Below are 21,675 nucleotides of genomic sequence, written 5' to 3'. Positions count from 1 at the left end.
AGTTAAAGTGGCTGTCCGAAATGGAGTAGGCAGTTTATGGCCCATTGTGTCATTTGAAAAAACTGAAAAAATATTTAGGGTGTGAAGTTATAAAAAATCTCCTGGTTACAAAAATGTAAAAAAAAGTGCAGCCTTCTGCTTGCCAGACGCATTTCATGCTTTTTCAAATGCATTTTTCAGCTTAATTCTTTCGGAATTTGTATTTTGACTTTTACATCTTCTAGAGACAATTTTTTAAAGTGCGATGCAACACTTTTGTTAGGGGATTCGAAGTTCCTAATTATGACTCCGATTCCGATTTTGACCTCCTTTTATCAAAATTTTTCACTACAATGAAAGATGGTAAAAGATGTTCAAATATCAGGTTCTAGGAATCTGTACACACGTAAAGAAAAATTTAGAGAAAAAAATCAACAGGATTAGTTTTTCTAGATGTCGAAAACGATTTTTTAACTCTGTTTGGCATAATGCACTCATTCATAAAACATAAACATAAAAGTATTTCCAACATTTTTAATAAAACTTATACAAGTTTTCGTGTTATAAAATTCATTATTTCACTTAATGGAAGAATTTCAGTCTCGAAAACGATTTCTACTGGTGTTCCTCAAGGATCAGTGTTATCCTCTACTTACTTCAATATTTGTATCTCCGATTTTCCAGACAGATGACATTGCGATATTCTCACACAAGTCACAAGTAACTAGGCCCCTTGTTTTTAACGGACTGTTTCGCCGCCCAATTTATTGTTTTTATTTAAATTAATGTATATTATGTTTATTTATTCATGCGTTTATTTATTTATTTATTAACATATTTATTTATGAATTTGTTTAGTTATGTATTTTTTTGCTCATTTATTTATTTAAATATTTATTAATTTACTTACTTATTTATTTATTCATTTGCGTATTTGTTGTTTATTTATTTATTAAGATATAATATTTTATAATAAATAATAGAACTGGAAAACATATAAAAATGATGCATAAGACTTAAATTTTGGTTGAAGAACAAATTTGTATATTCTCTTCACAAAACCACTGACCTAGCGAGAATACAAATACTTTTACTTTTGTACAAAAGTACTTTTCGGCTTACATATGTAGTTAAGCCTTTAAAAACAGCACACTAGCTTAGTGGAAAGCATAGCTTATCGCTCATTGACAAATCTTATGCGATGAAAATTGGCAACAGACGGTTCACGGTTTTTTAATTTAGTCTGTACTTAAATCACTTATCTTCAGCATTTTGGAAATGTCGGTAACGTAAAGAAAATAAACAACGAGCACACACAAATACAATAGGAATGTAAAAAAGAGATGAGTATATAAAAATGTTTTCAATGTTTATGCGTTGTTTTATTTTAATTATCCATGTTTACATTCTTTAACTCTCGTTGTCAATGTTCCAGCAACTCTCGCAGCCAAAATTAAGTCGATGAACTCTGAAAATTGAAACAAATCTGAGTTTTTTTTGCATTTTTCAACGGTCTGAGCGAAAATGAAACGCATAAACGCAGCTAATAATAAAACAAATAATAGTTGTAGTGCTTTCAGAGTTTTATGTTTCTAGGTCCTAATTCTCATTGCACCGTTGCACCACCTAATCAATTTTACTTACTTGATGATTAAAACTGGCTTCAAATAACTAACTAATATTTGTCTAAATGCGTAATTTAGAATTGTTTCTAAATCTTAATTGTTCTGGCACCTAACAAGAGTAATTAATTTCACTTCATATTCGAATGATATTACTCCCAAAGTAACACAATGAGAATACCAAAAAATTGTTCATCCACAATTTTGAATTTTCTTTGAACACCTCTGAACAGCATGGCATCCGCCATTTTTCGAAGGTGGACACCATTTTTTTTTAATGTGGGGAGTATGCACATCTTCTTGGTTCTTGCATAAGTATTCGTTCCCCACATTTTTTTTATATGGAGTTAATACATATGCAAGTTTATGTGCAAATCGCAGCTTGTAGGCAAAAAGAGAGCAACCGTCGAAGTTGATTCTCTCGTTTAGTTTTTTTCTCTCTGCCCGTGGTATGATGGTGAGTGCGCTGGACTGTGATGCCAGAGGTCTTGGGTTCAATACCTGCCTGTGACATCTAAAGTTTTTACGCGGGTAATGAATCTTGAGAGGAATTGACAAATCCTCCAAGAGTAATTCGTGTCATGAAAAGTGCTTTCTCAAATTAGCGGTTTGGATTCGGCATAAAACTGTAGGTTCCCTCCATCCCTGACAACCGAACTCGCACACAGGAATGGTTGAGAGTTGTAAGTCACTATAGGCCTCAGCTCTCAACGGACTTTGCGCCACGCAATTTAATTTAATTTAACTTAAAGTTGGAAAAATGATTTTCGATTCAAATATCTTTTCAATAATTTAAATTATTGGCTTCAAACTAATTTCATCTTTTTAGTTAATATCGTTAAGTTTTTGCAACAAAGTGAAAGCACTAAAATACAAATTGTATGTTTATATTTTATGTATACAAAAAAAGTCCACTAAGGCTACACACTGATTAGAATAGAGCCTTGTTATCTCCCCATGTGAGTATTTTTTAAAACGCCGATGACGTTATTCATCCTTCCAGAAAGTTCTTCAACACTTGAAAACCTACGAAACCTGCAATGATAAACGAAATTGCAAGCAATTTTCCATTAAAAAGCGATATTGAATAATTTAACTTTTTCTTTCGTTTCCTTTCGATTTCTTCCGTGTAAATAAACAATTATTCACTTATTTCATTATAGAATAATCAATATAATATCACATAAATCTTGAGTGCATTACAAAGTAAATTCTACCTGTATGTGCAGCTTAGGTTTCTTTGAATTTGAACGACTTACTTACATGAGCCGTTCAAGTGAAAAATGCACCGATGAATCTTGAATTCAGTTACAGGCCCAAATTGTTCATAATGTATCAGAAATAACGCAGACTAATTTGATGACGAACAAAATTATACATTATGGAAGCACAACTGACTTATCCCAAATTGACTTGGCTGGCGGCGTCTTCGTCGGCGGCGACAATATTAGTCTTGGTCTTGATATTACGAGGAGTCGTAGTCGTCGTAGTCGTCATTGTCATTGTCTTCGTCAGTGCGTCGTGCGTCGTCAAAACAATCTTTTCGCTTTTATGCTCATCGAACCCTAGCACCACCATCGTTTGGATCTTGTTAATGTGTGTCTTCAGGTATAAACAAAACCATTAGGTTGCACCAGCGCAAAGCAAATTATTATTTTTCACGACACTCGAAATTTAAACTTCGAATAGTGCGGTTATACGTTACATAAAAGAACCAAGGACAAGTACTCTTGATGTTAGTCGAGTTTTTGAACTACAACCAGATTGTTGTCTTTAATATATTTTTCTAGAACTACGAGCAAATTGTCGATCTTCAAAAAATCCAAATCGAAAATGCATCATATCGTGAAGTGTATCGTGGTTTATTTGATAATTGCGAGCGGGATTAGTGCAAATGATGAAAGTTCGGGAATGGGAAACGAAATTGTTGAACGTAATGGTCAAGGCAGTTGGTTCAAAAGTGCAGAAAATGTCCTCGCTGGTCCAGCAGGACATGTCGTTGTTGAAGTTGCCAAAGATCTTCTAAGTCGTTCGACTGGAAATAGCCAAGTTTTGAGTTTAAATTTAACTAACTTACTAGTAATTATACTTTTGAAAGTTTTAATTTTTGCTGCTGGAATTTTGGGAGCTGGTCATTGGAGTCACTATGGAAGAGGCAGGAGTTTCGCTCCGTGTAAGTTATGATCTCTGTTATATCACATCCTATACACATAAAATGTTAAGATATCACAACCTAATAGGATTTCAAATTTGTTCCGTCGAATTTAGAAATGTTTAACGCAACCCCCATCCCCAATATACCAATCGTCTTTCCTATTTTATTCTGAAATCCTAATTTGAAGTAAAAAAAGGAACAAAGTTTATAGTAACTTAAATCTTGAGGCAATTTGTTGACATTAATAACTTCAAGGTTTTTTTCTAAACTGTTTATAAATAGATTGACATACGTTTACATGACTTTAACATTTTTCATGAATCTAACTACGAAGAAATCAATTAGTTCTTTTTACATAAATTAAAATTCTACTAAGAAAAAACTTTCAATTTATTTGTCCTCCTCCTTCCATTCTGTCCCACAAAATACTTCCCCCAAAAAAAGTTTAATAAACAAACGTTTTGACCTTTTTGGATGTTGCAAAGTTTATAATGTAAATTTTCTTGTTTCATGTTATACGTAGCACTTCGAAAATTACGTCTTTTCCTTTCCTCAGCGAAATTTCAATAGAATCAAAAGTTCGAAAAAGTTTTACTGATATGGAAGCAAACCAAATTTAATTGGTATTTAGAATACTTAAATACTTAAGTTTCTCCATCTAGCTTGCTCCTTATCTAGATGTCTCCAGTTGAGTACTTTAAGTTAGTTGGGATCACTTTTCACTTGTGGGATGGACCTAACCCGCGGCCTTCGTTTACTGCACTGTCCTGCACACAATCGGACGATCCCTAAAGTAGGCATGACTTTATATACAGTTCGTCCCCGTATTGTCATATGCGGCTTTGAAATCTGTGATTAAAACACGTACAACACTGCGCTATAATTTTTTTTAAAGCTAATATTTTATTCTTTTTTTTTTTTGATTTAAGTTGTTTAATTGAAAAGTTTTTGAGAAATGAAGTTTTAAAGCTAAAAATTAGAAAAAAAAAATGTTGTTCGGTTTTTAATTTTTTTTTTTAATGTGTTTATCAAGGATATTTTATTTTCTTAAATTCAATGACCTGATTTATTTTTAGTCAAATACAAAAAACTTCATTCCGATAAATGTCAAAGCCTATAAGAAATTAGAAAAAAACTGAAAGATACTGATTCTTAGAAAATCCTTTTTTTCCTTCTTTTATGAATTACATTTTTTTTAATCCGGGTGTTCAACTTTCATTCCAAAGTTTGATGTCCCAGTATTCAGGTAACCAAGTCTAAAATAACTGCGACCCTCTTAATCCAAAATACGAAGAATTCCAGATGTGGATTAGTTGTATATTTTATGAGTACAGGTCAGTTATTAAATAAACAGATCAACCCTTTTTTGTTTTTCCTTCCGCAACTTTTGTTTTATAGCAAGTAATAAAAAATAACGAGGATTAATTAATTTTATAGTTTTTATTTTATTATTTATTCTTCATCTTTTAACATTAACATCTTCATCATTGGTATTTGCAATAAAAAATTCGAGAGCCTCCTTTGAAAACGATTGTTTTTTTTGTCTTGCTTGTCCTAAAACTACTGAGATAAGGGCCTGACGTCAATAAAAGAAGGTTAAGCACATGCTCGTTGCATGCAGTCCTGGAGAATTTTCGTGAAAAGTTTTTCCTGTATTGGCGGAAATGCGTATTTCTAGCTTTAGCAAATTCTTCGGAAAACTGGCCGATGGGCAACAATGCATGGGATATGACACTGGTAAAGTGGATTAAAATCTTATGCACTGTTGGAGACATAGGCTGCCATGGATACAAGTTTGCGAATTTTTGAAGACCTATCTCATAAGCAGAGTATATCACCTCTAATATAATTCTGAATTTTGTATCAATGATAAATCCACGCTTGTAATGGAAGCTGCTTCTTCTTGCCTATTAAAAAATCTGCGCGAGGTATTGCCGTCATTAGTGTTGCCATAGCCAGCCTTCGGAATGTCCACCAGTAACCCCATTTTATGGTGGAACTCTTTTTGTATTTTTCTCTTGGCTGCTTCCATTTTTTCCAGGGCACTTTTTTCTGTTACGCGACCTTTATGCACTTCCGATTTAAGTTTGTACGACAGATGCAGTAGAGGTTCAAAAAACCTAATTATGGCGTGTAATATTGATAGCACAAATCTGAAAGTATCTGGATTTTCCGGTTCTGTAGAATCCAAGTCGTTGAAACTTTTTTAAGTTTTTCCACATATGTAACAACGTAATGTAGATGTAGTGTTCGTAGCTGCGTTGCACACTTTTCCATCGACCATTGTTGGAAGCAGTACATGGTTAACTCTTATATTGTCGCTTACTTTTATTGCTTGAAGATTTTGGGCCTGGTTTTCAACCTATTCGATTTCTTCATTGGTTATGTCCTTACTTTCTTTTACAAAACGAATTCGTATTGGTCTGCACCATCTCGGTAATGAAGAGTAAATGTTTTGCCATTACATTTGACTTCCATACTTAAGACGAAGAGGTGCAAGGGAACTCAAAAATATATTTGCATCACTATTATCGTCATCTTCGAATTTCTGCTTATACTGGCTTTGAGTAGACCCATCGCATCCCCACTTGTATATGAGCTCTAAATCTTTTTCACTAGTCTCAAGGCACTGTTGGAGTTGTGGTTCAAAATATTTATATAAACGTGATGGTGTGTGATCCAGTAAATCTTGGAAACTGTCTCACTTACGCTTTTTAGTGGGTAACAATCCTGTTTAGCTTTATACACGTAGGTATAGCACGGGTATCTTTGTTGGCCTGAGGAGTCACTTCGCATTGACTAGCAGTTAAATTAGCTTCGACAAATATCATCAAAGCGTTTTCAGGAGTATGTTTCTCAGTTTTCAGGGTTTTACTGCCAATCCAAGCTGCTTTCCGGGACTTCATAGCCCTGGTTGGAGTTTGGGTCGGAACCTCCACCACCTTTGGAACATCAATATTTCCCGCTGCTCGTTAACTCATCTTTGCTGCGTATGTCCGTTCATCAAAAGACAAACTCCTTCGAAGTGCCTCTGTTTTTCGACGTTTTGTTCGGTCACTTTATTCCCCGAATACTTTGCCTGGGCGACCCTTACACTTTCTGGGAAGTATGCCAACAGGTAAGGTAGTGTTACTTCTTCGCTAATCCACTTTTCATTCTTATCCAAGAAACGCTTTTCTGTGCAGTTGCAGAGTTGGCATCTCCGTTTATAGTTTACTTTGAACGCCTTGATAATTTTTGTAAGTTCATCTATTTTCTCTGGGGACAGTTTGTGATATCCATACATTTTTTAATCCAAATCTTTAAGTTTACCGTCAAGGAGTCTTTGTGAGCTTCCTCTTACGAACTGATTGAGCTGTTTCCTGGGACAAGGTGGAATTAATGTCATCTGGAATAATATAAAAAGTGTTTAGTTATGGTCGCTTGAAAAGAGTTTTTTTTTCAAATGCTTTGTTTTTTCTTGGGTGAAAACTTGTGAATGGTTCTGAAATGCAGGATTGTTCTACATACCCAGTTGTTATATAACATATATGACAAACTTTGTTGCGGGGTGTTGCCAATATTCAAAAACACTAATGTTTGGTAGAAAAAACGGAAAAATTGCAAATTTTGTAAGCACATTCTTTAACTCATCGATATGAAGAACTTAAGTTGAAAATATAAAAATTTCTTTCATATCAATTTTTTTTTAATTAGAAAATATACTTAAAAAAAATCGCAAACAAATTTTTGGGGTGACGAATTTATAGATTGACTAAACAGTAGCCTGGATATATACCTGTTATGGGACACATGCTTAATCCTGAGAGTGAAAGTTGACAAAATTGATATATGGCCACGTTTCAGGTCAAAATACCACACGTTGGGATTGTTGGCCTTCGTCACATTTATCAAATGGATCATCCATTCGGTTCGTCGTGGTCTTAATATTATAGTCTAGAGATATGGTCCATCCATGTGCTCGCCATTGGCCGTAATTCTTCAATTTATGCCAATAAAACTTTCAAAATGCATTTCTGGTTTTGAACCTCTTAACATCTTCTGTCTTTTTCCTTCTGAGAATGTGGTGTTCCTCTTACACAAAGAGCTCATGCGAGCAACTCTTGTCCTTCTATGCAGCACCGCTTTTCGTGCCTGTTGTTTGGCAGCATTTGCCAGCTGACTTTTTTTATAAAGCTAGGGGTTTCTTGTATTTTGAGATGTGTAAATAGAAACATTTGTTTTATACGACGAAATCCATTTTTTATACGGTTTAGATTGTACCCTGAGGCAGAAAATTAAATTTTGTTCAAATCACATCAATTCAAGTCATTGAATTCACCAAAAATAAAATAGAATCCATTTAATTCGAGGGATCTTTTAATGTTTATGTAAATTTGACCCATTTCAATAACTTGTAATAAGAAGTAAAAACAAATTCGTAGTTAGTCACTCCTCTCTAAACCGCAATACGACAGAAACATGCAGATTTCTATACATTCCAATACTTTCTTAGAAGACGAGTCAATTCACTTTAAGCTTCCTCTTTAAAACTTCTATACGCGACATGGCTTAACTTTTCTATTATTGTTTTAAAATTGTCTTTTAGATCTGAAAGGCAAATACCGGGTAAAAATTCGATACTTTCACCTAAGCTAAGAACCAACTCCTCCCACTTTTATACTAGATTACTCCTGGATGACAAAATCTTTTTAAGAACTTGTCTCGGCGATCTTTCTTCGTCATTTTCCATCAACTTGATAATGTAGTCAAAATGCAGCTTTAAGGTCCTTAAGGGCAATGGAGGTTCAGTTGTTGCCAAATGCAGCATATAATTTGGATTGCAAATTGGTAGCCAAAAAATAATTAAAAATTAAGAAATACCTCGTATTGGCAATATTCCCAAACTTGCGCGCCATAAGGCATTATAGAAGCTGGTGTCGCATGCAATATTTTTAGCTTTGAACTATGCTCGACAGCTTTATTACCGATGCAACGTTTCCACACAGATGAAACTGCTATTTCCGATTACGCTAGCTTGGACTCAAAGTGCTTTTTTAGGCTGAGGTTAGATGTTATTAAAACCCTAAGTATTTGTACTCTCGAACAATTGCAATATATTCACCTTTGTACATCCACTTCTCATTATTTGCATATCTTCCTCCTCCGCCCCGAAATATCATAATTTTAGACTTCTGTAAATTAACTGATAGATTTTAATTTTCACAGTATTTCACCAGTCTATTCACCATACGCTGAATTCCTTCCACCGATGCAGATAAAAAACAATATCATCCGCAAATATCAGTCCTGGTATCCGAGTACTTCCGAACTTTAACACAGATGGATTGAAATCAGATAAAGGGATTGGGGAAGGCGGAACTTTTGGCGATAAAAGAATTCTTGTTCTGGCTTAAAAAAACGTGATATCAACATCTGATATAGTTATTATATCAGATCGTCAGGTCTCTATCAAATTCCTGGACTCTGTCCCTACAAATTCTGTAACAGTCCATAACTGTAGATCATCTCTAATGAATATGGCACAGCAGTTTAATTCTCACCTTTGCTGGGTGCAGGGCCATAGAGACACTCCAGGAAATTGTAAAGCAGATGAACTTATTACAACCCATTTTACAATTTGAGGCATACCAATCGCTACATCTAAACTATTGCTTATGCAAGGCGCTATGAAAAAGGCAAACATCAGGTGGAATAACATCACCACGTCTGGTCACAAAAAACATCTGGCCTGCACACTAAATTAAAAGCGCTCAAAGTGCTTGCTACCTCCAAGCAGATCGCATATAAGCTCGATAATCGGTGTCATAACCGGACACTGTCTAATAGTTTCCTATTCGCGGCTAGGCGTATTCTCAAATGGCTTTCGCAGAAGATGTATGGATGAGGAAGAGGACCGCCACCATGTGAAGCCTCAAGATTAGAACTCACAACGTCTACCACTTTAACACATTTTTTTCTAAAAACCTGTACTTCCGTCCAAAAGAAATTGCTTCTAGATTCATGAAGTTGCGTTGGGTTTAAGTTTTTGGTGTCCCTGTAGTATTGGAACCTAATGTATTGACTACATTTAAGTCATTAATAAATGCAAAATGAGGCTGGGATGCGACCCGCACCAATAGCTTTCATTCTGTCAGTCGATTTGTCAGCTTAAAACTTTTACAAAATATTCATAACAATATTTTTTTCGAGATAGATAATTTATTGTCAATATACTTCTCTGTTCTTCTAATAGTTGAGTTGAAAACCTTTTCTCATCAGTTTTTTGTTGTTTTGGTAGCTTTTCCTGTTTTGTTATAAAAGTTGTCGGTTGAAATTTTCTAAAAAACAAACAAAAAATTGCGAACAATAGCTTGAATAAATTGAAACAATATAATTTTGAAATCTATTTTTTTAACGAGATTTTTACTCGAAAACCAATTTTTACCAATTTTAGTAGCATTTCCTTCATTTATTGACGAGATATCAAGAATATGATATACATTTTTATCAATTTTTCGTACTTTTTTAATAGATTTTAATTTTTACGAAAAAATTACAATTAGATTCTCATACAAAATTTACTGAATATCGAAGACATTATTTATTAAAAGATGAAATCTGTTTGAAGCCAAAATTTTTGAAAAGATATTTTAGTCATAAAAGAATTTTTACCAAGTTTTAATAATGTTTTTTTAGGCTTTTATTTTTTGTAAAAAAATGTCAATTCTATTTTTATTAAAATTTTACCAGAAATGTCAAAAACTTTATTTCTCGTTGCATAAAATGATTTTGGATTTTTTTATCGTACAGCATTCGAGGTGCCAATTAATTTAGTTTTCAATTTTTTTGATTTCTAAAAAAACCGTTACTTTAATTTGTTCATTAGTTTGGTTTTACCTCATAATATAAAACCTTACATACATATATATAAAAATGAACTGCAAAATGTGTTGGTTACCGCATAACTCAACAACCAATTTGGCGAATTCTTTTTTAAAAATATTCGTTCAAGTTCAAAGATGGTTTTTACGGCGAGCAAAATACCAATAATTGCCGGAAAAACCATTTTCTTTTTCCCATACAAATGTTTTGTATCTGAAACGTAGTCGAACAGCCTTTTCAGCCCTAAAATTGCCATTACATATGCAAAGCAATGAAACTCCAACCTGCAATATTTCGAAGAACTCTGCAATGGCTAAGGTTTTGCAGCAATGTAAATTGATTGTTTGGGATGAATGCACGATCACACATAAAAAAGCTTTGGAGGCTTTAGACAGAAGTTTAAGAGATCAACGAAGCAATGATATCATATTTGGTGGTGCAATGATTTTTTTAGCAGGAGGTTTTCGTCAAACATTGCCAGCTGATGAAATCAATGCATGTCTAAAGTCCTCCAATTTGTGGAAACATGTCAAAGTGCTTCATTTAAGCAAGTATATGCGTGTTGAGCTGCAAAATGACCAATCTGGAAACATATTCTCTAAACAACTTATTGACATTGGTAATGGCAAATTTCCTATAGACATGTTAACTGGCTGCAATAACTTTCCTAAAAGTTTTTGTCAGTTAACGCAATCAAAAGACAAACTTATTAAAAAGGTGTTTTTAGATATTTCTCAAAATTACAGAAACCATGATTGGTTGAGCGAACGAGCTATATTGGGTGCAAAACACATTGATGTAAATTAATTGAATTTCAAAGTTCAAGAACAAATTACAGGCGAATCGAGGATATATAAATCAGTTAATTCGGCTACCAACTAAGATGATGTAGTCAATTATCCACTGGAATTTTTAATCTCGCTGGATTTGCCTGGATTGGCGCCTAACAATCTTCAGTTAAAGATTGGATAAGTCCCTTGTCTTTGCAACGGTACACGGTTAGTAATAAAAAAATAACTAAACAACGTGATAGAAGCACATATATTTAAAGGAAAGTATAAAGGAGAAGATGTTCTTTTACCGCGCATCCCAATGATTCCGACTGATGTGCCATTTGAGTTTAAACGACTACAGTTTCCAGTGTCACCTCCAAAATCTTACGACTAAAATATGATTTCATCTCCAAAACAATTTTGTGCAACGAAGAATAATGTTTTTGATATCTTATAAAATTTTGAGAAAAATCGAATTGACAGTTTTTTTTTTATAAAAAATAAAAATCTAAAAAAAACATTACTCAAGTTGGTAAATATTGAATATCGATTCAAATATCTTTTCAAAAACTTAAAATTTAGGCTTCAAACTTATTTTATCTTATAAGAAATATTGTTTTCAACATTTTGAAAAATGTTGAGAAAATCGAATTCACAGTTTTTTAACAAAAAATAAAAACCTAAAAAAAAACTAATACAATTTGGTAAAAATTTACTTTCGACTCAAATAGCTTTTCAAAAATTAAAAATATCGGCTTCAAACTTATTTTATTTCACAGAAAATATTGTTTTAGATATTCAGTAATTTTTATATAAAAATCCAACAGTCCGGTTTTGCATAAACGAATTAAATCTACAAGAAGTAGGACGCAAATTTGGTAAAAATTGATGTTCGGTTCTTGATATCCATCAAATTAATTTTATTTTTCCAATTTGTAAAAAATTAATTCAATTCGATTGAACAATTTCAGATTCAAATTGTCAAAATTCATTGTTGCCTTGGTGAAATTATAAATTGATTCCTATGAAATATCTAAATAAAAGTATCAAATTGGCTGTGTTTGAATAACATTATTATCTTTCTTGTTTTTTTGTAATGTCGTAAGCTTTTTCGGTCACAGGAATGTGTTAATTTTTAACGAAAAAAAAAACGAACTTAGAAAATTTTCCATTCGTTTGTGTAAGCGTCTTGTAGATTCATTCATAAAAAACGACTTTGGAAAAATAACGGAGGTAATTAACGAAACAGGATCTTCAAACGTTATGCTGATTGTTGATTTGAACGGCAGAATCGGACTTGAGTCAGGAGTTATGAACGAAGTAAAGGTCATTCTGAGACAATCAAAAGATAGGTACCATTTGTAATGATAGAAGAAGGAAACTGTTAGAATTATGTAATTCATTTGGTTTCGTATTTTAAAAATGGAACCAGTTCGAGTGATGCTGAGGGTGATAGATTATGAAATTTTAGATAAAGATTTTGTGAAAGATTTTGAGATCAAAGATACAACATACTCGGATCATTTTCCAGTGGTTGTTACTTTCCAATGGCTTATACAACGAAATGAAGAAACCTGTAACACGCTTTTACTTCCTAAATGGAATCTCAAGAATCCAGGCATATAGACAACAACTTGATTTGAAACTTCAATTACACCAAAATGTAGACTATGTTAGGAGAAAATTTCTGTAAATGAATTTCGCGACGCTATAATCTTCCCAATACACAAAAAAGGATCCTTGTTGGATGCAGCGAACTATCGTGGAATTTCTTTTCCCTGTTACAGAAGAGACCCACAACGTGGATTGCAGATCAGAACCTGTTAAAAAAGACTCAAGCGAGCTGTAGATCAGCGTACTCTATTGTATGCATTCTTTATTGACTTCAAAGCAGCTTCGACTCAATCAACCAAGGTGCTCTATTCTACAAGCTATGAGGTCTGTCTGAAGTTCGGAAGCGTTTTAGAAGAGCTGTATAGAGGACCACAGGCTGCAGTGTGGAGAGGATCTTGATAATTGGTTCACAACCACCTCGGAAGTAAGTCAGGGGTGTACATTGAGTCCCATCTTGTTTTCGCTCTTCATAGATGACCCTGTAGATTACCTTCCAGGTGGTGTTGATTTAGCAGGATTTCGTATTGAGGCATTAATGTTTGCGTATTCTCCAGAAACACTACAACTTATGACAAATAGAGTATACCACTACTGCTGTATTTAAAATCTTACAGTCAATACTCAAAAATCTAAGATGATAATCTTTAAGAAATGGGGTTGTCCACCCCCCTTTCATCGAATGAAAAGTGGAATTTCAAGGGAAAAGATATAGAATGTGTTAACGAATACAAATTCCTTGGAGTAATTTTTCAAGAAACCTGAATTTGGGGAACATTTTAGCGAGAAACTACAAAAGGCAAAAACTGCAAATAATATTTTATAGAAAAGATGCTTTTTGAACGAAAACATAGCTCACAGTAGAAGAGAATATTCCGTCTGCCAAAAAATACTCAAAATTACGTGATTATGCTGGAAACCAGACTATCACCTCTATTTATAAAAACCCTAAAGATGCAATCGGATTATCTCTTGCACGTTTTCAGTATGAACGAATACCGACTTGTTAGAAAACTAGTAGTAAAGGCTGCAGAAGACCAAAATCACTGGTACAGTGAGTTGTCGAGTCTCGCAGAAGGTTGCAATTCAAATTTTAATTTAAATGTGGAAGATGTATCGCACAGTAAAGCTCTTATGTACAAGGTTATAGCAGGGGTAAATGAGAAGTGTAGAGCAGACTATGCAGCTGAAGCTGTTAGGACCTTGTTCAGAACAACTTACAGTAGACTCAACCATAATCTTGCAGAAAGGAACTACTTCTATGATGCAAATAATGTAACCATTGCTACAATGGTCAAGTTAAGATACGAACTACTCAACCTGAACTTCATACCACACAGACCCGATTAACCACTGGAGTATACTATTTGTAATTTGGCAGAAAGAGAGAACGTCATACATTTCGTGGGAATGTGATCAACTTTTAGGGAAACTAGAAGAAATATTCTTGGAAGTGGCTTTTTATCAGAGGAGCAAGTTCTTTGTATGCTTAATGAGATGGATGTTTTCAAGCTCTATAACTATTGCAAACAAAGTAATTTTTTTTGTCTCTGTTTTTTAAATTGGCCTTTTTAATTTTTTTTTCTTTTAATTGTTTTTGTTTTTTGTTGTAAGTGCAGTAATTTAATTTATTTTTGTAATATAATATTTTTGTAAAAACTGTAAAACAATCTTTAAATCAATAAAAATCAATTATCTATCTATCCATCTATCCTTTCGGAATTTAATAAACTTGGTGTTTGTTAACATTCCCAGAATACTTTATTTTAACATAGCAAACTTACAGTTTTGAATTCACGTATTTGTTTGGCCGAAATCTTTCTTGTTTTGAAAAAAATACAATTAAAATTTAAAAATTTTACCGATTACAAAAAAAAACTAGTTTTATAAAAATTTAGATTTTTTTTCACGAAGATTGATAAGTAAAACACATATTTTGCAGCTTCATTCTTTGAAGATGGTGAAGGACACTTAATCACTGGATTCTTAGCTGCACAAGGTTCTGGAAATGATGGTTGCCTCTATCAAGCCGCTTGTCATTCTCCAGTATCAGCATATGAATACGCTCGTGCAGCAAAAGCTCTACTAAATGGAATTGAAAAATTTGAAGGGTAAATACCAACATATGTAAACTTTATTATTATATCACACTATGTGTCAATTAACTTCTTTTATCACGTATAACCTCACACTATTTAACTTCATTATTAACAATTTACTTTCGTACAGTACAACTCTAAACAATCCCCGCTACAATGATTTAATTGTTCTGGTTGAGAAGGCAGCCTATGACGGCTACAAGGGAAATCCATGTGACAAAACTTACCAATGTAACATGTAACACTCCCACCACGATGGCGTATACGTATTTTGATGATAATATGACTATTTTTTGTTTTATTTAAGTAAATACTTATTTATTTAGTTTAGTTTGCTTTTAATTTCAAGTAGAAATGGCAGAATTTGTAAATATGTTGAAAATTTCAACAAAATAAGAGGAATTAATGTTTATATTTTATTTTCTATGTTAATGTATAATATTACTACTTAAAAATAATAAAAAGTCTTTTATTTTTATATTAAATTTTGCTCAACTTCTTTGCCTTCGGAAACAGCCTTCATATATTCGGGATAATGTAGGAAGCCATCTTTATTGGTATCCGCAATTAAAAGGAACTCATCGATTACCTCTGTATTAAAAAAAAATATTATTTAATACAAAATTTATTAACGATTTAAATTGAGATTTTTTTTTTAAGTTTAATTACCAACTATGTGATGAAGCTCATCAGATGCATTTTGTAGGTAAGTCTCTTTGTCTAGCTTTTTGAATGAATCATCTTGATGAAGTGCTGCTTGCAACATCTCTAAGCCATCTAAGGCGTCATTTTTATCGTTGTCATGAATCTAAAAAATATTGAATATTTTAGAAAAATACGACGTGTTTTTATGTTTTGCTATTTAAAAATAAACGTATTTAAGTTTTTGGTGAATTATAAGAACGTTCGACACAGGAAAATGGACAGAAAACATAATTCGCCAACAAACTCCAAATTTTCCAAATAATTGCATCACGTTTTCATAGCAATAATTTGATACTTGAAGAAGCAGTTGTACGATTTACACCGTAAAAAAGTTTGATCCTGATTAAACTGTCTTTTATCGTAAACGATAGATAAAGATAGATATATACAAGTATATACACAAGTATATATACAAGTAATAATGTAGTAATTTTATTTTCAAAAAGATTTTACTAAAAGTGAGTATTGCTGGTTAAAAATTAGTTTAAACAATAACTTTACGTTGCCTGTCAGGTTAAAAAGGAAATTTAAAAATATACAGCAGCAGCCATCAAGAAGTTGATAATGAGAAAGCTTTCCGCTGCCAAGAAATTTTCTTCTTTACTAGACAGGTTCCAATAATGTGCATGGTATTTTCCGATTCTTTTTTTGTGTGTTATTTTTTTTTGGGGCCACCCTGACTGTCCCTTACCTAATCCTTAAACCTATTTAAGCCAGCCAAGACCAAAAGCCCTTGAAAACTTTGAATAACTAACATTCTCAATTTGAAGCCACCAAAACCGGTTCTCCTACCTCACCCTATCTCCTCGGTCTCTATAGGAAAAACTCCTACTGAACCGAAGGCACTCGGCTCCGTCTAGTGCGAGGACGTCTCGACTGTAAAGGAGTCGCCTATCTACAGTTTTATGGCTGACGTAGATTAGCGGAACCGCCTCCCTATCCTGTATCAGCCCTCGATTGTCTAAATAGAGAAAAGCTTCGGGTGGAATCTTGCCACTTAAACGTGCACTTTCGTAGTATACTAATTGTTAGGGTAGTAAGCCTCAAAAATTAAGCTGTTAGTCGACGACATTGTTCTCACAATGTGACTCCACTAAGCTTTAGCAAGAAATTATCTATTCTCACAATGTGACTCCACTAAGCTTTAGCAAGAAATTATCTATTCTGTTTATTTTGGCTCTGTTGTATAGAACCTGGTTGGAATAGTAATGTTTGTACTCCGACTCTGGTGTTCTGTGTAGTCCAAGGCAACGTCGCAGACATTGTCTCTCAAACACCTGAATCTTTTCCATTTGAGATGAGGCAACGTTAAACCATACCGGGCATCCATAGGCCGGATAAGGGCCATGTAGCAAATCACGTTCACCCTGCTGTCAAGACGGCTGCTAAAAAACAACCGTTTTGTCATGGCAAAGGCTCCCCTAGCTCTAGCCAGAGCAGCACTCATATGTCCGTCGAAATACAAATACTGATCCAACCAGATGCCAAGGTACTTTACTACACGTTTATTCGCCATTGGCTGTCGATTTGGTCCAACGATCACTAGATTTTTCCAGTTCTTTCTCGTATCCTTTGAGGCTCTATACAGCGGGGTCCTGAACAGAATAGTTTCGCATTTCCGAATGTCGATTTACAACTTCAAGCCATTGCAATATTGCTGAATCTTGTCGAAGTCACATTGCAAAAGTGTCTTGATAACCTCAATTTTTGGGCCGTTCTGTACGCAATTAGGTCGTCGGCGTAAGCTTTTGCCTGAGTCAGACTTGCCATCACCGCTCCCTGTTGAAAACCATTTTTAATATCAAAGATTATGGTAGATGTTACATTGCCAATGTTGACAATAAACCGTCTGCCATTAAGAATGTCATAGAGCATATACAACAGAGGTTTACTTATGCCAAATCTGTTTAACTTTAGATACAGACCCTCTAACCGTACGGCGTAGAAGGCCTTCTCCAAGTCAACCAAAAAAGAACCCGTACATTGCCTTTGAGATTTGTTCCAATGGATATCAGAAACAAACTTAGACGCAGCATGAATAGTGTCATGTCCGCCTTAAAGCCGAACTGATTATCCGGAAATATTTTGTTGTTCTCAGCCCACTTGGACAGAGCTCTATTTGTAAACTTCTCGATACTTAATAGAAGACTTATTGACCGGAGATTCGCCGGATTGGAGTTGTTCTTTCCCTTTTTCGGGAGAGATTTTCCGTTCCATCCATATTACATAATGTACATATTTCATCTGTATCTCCTTGGAAAGCTCTTCGGGATATTCGGGAGTCCGCAACGAGCTTCAAAAATTATGGAAATCATATCACGTGAATTGGAGTCATCAAAGTACAGGGTCCGGCAAAAAGATCTCCCATATTTTAAAAGGCAATGACAAATAAATAAACAATTAAACAAAAAATTTTAAGTTTAGTTGCAGGATCATGTGACAGTAGCGATCCGCATTAATTGCAACTTTTTGCCCATTTTCTTCGAAGAAATTCGGACCTAACACGCCAAATTCAGCAACAGCACACCAAACTGTCACATAAGGGCCACGCCATTATGATTACTAAAAACGGCACGTGGACCTCTATCTAACTATACCCGGAAAACCATTTTATCTATAAAAACCTTTAAACATAAATGCCTAAAAATACGGGTTTTTTTTTGCCGGACCTTGTAAATTCAGTCCAATGTTTTTCTTTCATTTTCAGTAATAGAATGTTATGTAAGCTTGGCAATTCAAGTTTGTATTGATTAGACACCTTTATTTCTGAAATGTTGTAAAACCATTTTTCGCAAGCTGCTCTTCCACCATTGCGAAATATTACTATTTCCGACTTATCAAGATTTATTGCAAGATTCCATTGAATGCAGAAAGTCTTAAAACCCTCTATTATCTGTTGCAAATTGGAAGGATTATCTGACAACAGTACAATATCGTCTGCATATAAGAGATTGTTAATTAGAAGATCGTCTAAAACAATACCGATTGGAAGTTCCGCATGAAGATCATTTAAAAACAGAACGAAAAGAAGAGAGCTTAGTACACATCCTTGACGAACACCTTTCTTCGTAGAAAAGAAGTCTGACAAACACTAACCATCCCAAACATCTTTATAAAGAGACTTTATAGTAGCCAGTATCTTCGAAGATATTCCTTATAAATAAGAGCATTCCTGTCAACTCTATCAAAAGCACCCTTAAGATCGATGAAAAAAACGTAGAGTTTCTTCTTTTGGTAGAGTTGAAGTTGAATTATGCATTAAAGATTATAAACTTGGTCCACAGTACGTATCCTTTTTTATTTTGTTTGTAATACAAAAAAGAGTTATGACTACCCTTTATTGATTGAAATTAAAACATGGCGGAAAGTTGTTGGGGGGAGGTAAACGAGAGAGCTGTTTCCATCAAGGCACCTCTTCTTTCATCCACACGGCAGCGGAGGAATTCTCAAAATGGGATCAACGGTGGCGTCTATAGTTTGATTTGGTTGAACTACTTAGTGAACAATGTATAGGGCTATTACGACTTATTCGGAGCCCAGACCTGTAAAGAGCGGTTATGCTGGCTCGCACTTAGAGTTAAATCAAATTTCTTTACGTTGAAGGTCGTGCGTCTGGGTGAATTCCTGACCACATAAAGAAAACCCAGTTGCGAAGCACCAACAAGCCTCGGATACTGACGAATTTACTGGAATGTTAGGTCCCTTAATAGATCACGAGCAACTCTGATATTTTCTATGGTGACTGCTACGGAGGGAAAGAAGGGAAGTAATCTTCGGTGGAATAATCGGGAAAAACAACATGCACGGTAACACTAATGATAACGGATTCAGGCTTTTTGTTTTTGCGGGACGAAACATCATGGTAACCAGTACCCGTTTTATACACCTCAACATCCACAAAGGACCCTGGAGTTCTCTACCGTCAACCAGATTGACCATACTGCGATCGACCAGCATCAGCATCATGGAAGTCCGAATTTTCCGAGGAGCTTACATCGACTCGGACCACTACCTCGTTGCGTTGTAGCCAAAGAATCACTTCTGGTTTCCAGACCCAAGGCAAAAACTATCGCAAGAGATCGCCAAAACCTTTTCCAACCCAGTTAGAAGTAACCTCTCTCGAAGCTCTCTGCCACCAATCCAATGTATCGAAAACCAGTGACAACATTGCCAAGATGCAATCAGAGAAGCCGCCTCTGAAGTGCTGGGGTTCAAGCAGTCATCAACAAGGAACACCTGGTTCAATCAGGAATATCGGAAGACAAATGCAGCCAAACGAGAGGCACGTAAATTGGCGCTGCATAGAAGGACGAGAGCTGCTCTCGAGCTCTATAAGTAGAAGATTATAAATGATATAGGAGGACATTTTTGCAGACTGTATAACGGCGACGACGAAACGGATTCCTCTGTCAGGCACAATGATTCATTCAACATAGACGACTAAAGTGAACAACCCCGTTTTCCCAAATAAGGCGAAGCGAAGATAACTATATCAAAGCTACTGGAGCAGATGGCTTGATTGCCGAACTCTTCAGAGCAACTAGACATAATTTTGAAAGGAGTATGCACAATCTTATCTATAAGATATGGTCGGAAGAAATCATGTCCGATGAATAGAAGCTCCGTATTGTTTGGCCGATACTGAAAAAACGAATCTCTCTTAACTGCACGTCCTTATCAGTGTGATTTTAGATCAGGAAAGTCCACCACTGACCACCGAGAACAGAAAATCGATACCTTCCATCTTTTCATTAAGTTCAAGGCCGCATATGACAGCATCCCGACTACTAAGGTCGTTTGTTTGTGCAGGATGACCATAGAGATTTCGCGCTGCTTCTTAAATGTTGGAAACAACTTAACAGAAGCTAATATTCAAATCAAGCGATTAGTGGGAATATAGTTTCAAATATAAATATATATTCAAATTAAGACTTGATTGCAAAACGCAAGTTCTTAGATTCAAAGCATGAGTTTAAATCTCAATAAACAAACATTTGTCTTCTCGACTTACTAAATTTGTTCAACAGGCCCTTTCCTTTGGGTGAAATTCTTGAAATTTGTAACCTCTCGAGCTTAGTAAAACCAAGAAGGTTTCCCTGCCAATGTGTAGTAGAGTATATATTTTGCCGGGGAAATCAATAGAATATTTTATAACCCGGTTTGATTTAACCTACTTTTTAAATTCTGACAAATTAAAGATAATAGCAGCCGACAATGCGTTGTTTAATATATTAGTGTAGTTGAATAATATTTTACTATTATACATAAAATAAAATAAGTTCCATATTAATACTTACTTTGAAATAGTAAAAATGCTTTTCATCTTCAGTCATTTCATCTAGGTTCACATTTATACCCATTTCTTGTAAATCATCTTCAATTCGACTAAAAATAAATATAAGAAATATTAAAACACACATTTTTTTAATACCACTACTTTTTTAAAACTACTATAAGAAATTATTTGGTCTTACTGTTCTTCATGTGTTAAATGTTGATCGACTTTCTTAGTTTTTGATTGTTCACTCCTCGGATGATGTGGTCCTCGTTTAAGGCCACTTCCCAAATCGAACTCAACCAGAAGAGCTAGCAATAGTGGGACCCATTGCCATGAAATGCTTTTCGAACACATTTTCTGTTTTGTTTTGTTGTGTTTTTAGGAGTTCAAAATACCGACATTGTGCAATAAATTTATATTTTCTTCACGTCTTCGACTTGAATACCATTGTTTAGATTTGTGATACTAAAAAATCAATAAATAACAATTTATTTCCAGCGCATGCGTGTTAATAAAGTAAGAATAAGATATTGTCTCAATTTCACTAGATGGCGTAGTTAACGTATGACAGGGAATAATATTTTACTTA

The 21,675-nt window shown here is 34.5% G+C and overlaps 2 protein-coding genes across 2 annotated transcripts; one reads left to right on the top strand and one right to left on the bottom strand.

Moving 5' to 3' along the window:
• The first annotated feature begins 3,066 nt into the window (after window positions 1-3,066).
• LOC129943040 (uncharacterized) lies at window positions 3,067-15,399 on the top strand. Its single transcript, XM_056052253.1, has 3 exons — window positions 3,067-3,774; window positions 14,947-15,115; window positions 15,234-15,399. Exons 1-3 carry the CDS (start codon window positions 3,435-3,437, stop codon window positions 15,343-15,345), a joined length of 621 nt encoding a protein of 206 aa, XP_055908228.1. The 5' UTR covers window positions 3,067-3,434; the 3' UTR covers window positions 15,346-15,399.
• A 106-nt stretch (window positions 15,400-15,505) lies between these two features.
• On the bottom strand, window positions 15,506-21,561 carry LOC129943041 (multiple coagulation factor deficiency protein 2 homolog). Its single transcript, XM_056052254.1, has 4 exons — window positions 21,283-21,561; window positions 21,106-21,193; window positions 15,773-15,911; window positions 15,506-15,694 (listed from the first exon to the last, which is right to left on the bottom strand). The coding sequence occupies exons 1-4, from the start codon at window positions 21,438-21,440 to the stop codon at window positions 15,579-15,581; spliced, it is 501 nt and encodes a 166-aa protein (XP_055908229.1). The 5' UTR covers window positions 21,441-21,561; the 3' UTR covers window positions 15,506-15,578.
• Between the last annotated feature and the right edge of the window lie 114 nt (window positions 21,562-21,675).

The sequence above is a fragment of the Eupeodes corollae genome, chromosome 1 (assembly GCF_945859685.1).
Source record: "Eupeodes corollae chromosome 1, idEupCoro1.1, whole genome shotgun sequence".
NCBI classification, from domain to species: domain Eukaryota; kingdom Metazoa; phylum Arthropoda; class Insecta; order Diptera; family Syrphidae; genus Eupeodes; species Eupeodes corollae.
This window is presented reverse-complemented; position numbering and strand designations above follow the sequence as displayed.

Coding starts and splice junctions, on each gene's coding strand:
- LOC129943041 (XM_056052254.1), bottom strand. CDS start 21,440: ATGTGTTCGAAAAGCATTTCATGGCAATGGGTCCCACTATTGCTAGCT. Junction 21,194..21,282: donor CATTTAACACATGAAGAACA/GTAAGACCAAAT, acceptor ATTTATTTTTAG/TCGAATTGAAGATGATTTAC. Junction 15,695..15,772: donor TGAGCTTCATCACATAGTTG/GTAATTAAACTT, acceptor TTTTTAATACAG/AGGTAATCGATGAGTTCCTT.
- LOC129943040 (XM_056052253.1), top strand. CDS start 3,435: ATGCATCATATCGTGAAGTGTATCGTGGTTTATTTGATAATTGCGAGC. Junction 3,775..14,946: donor AGGCAGGAGTTTCGCTCCGT/GTAAGTTATGAT, acceptor CATATTTTGCAG/CTTCATTCTTTGAAGATGGT. Junction 15,116..15,233: donor GGAATTGAAAAATTTGAAGG/GTAAATACCAAC, acceptor ACTTTCGTACAG/TACAACTCTAAACAATCCCC.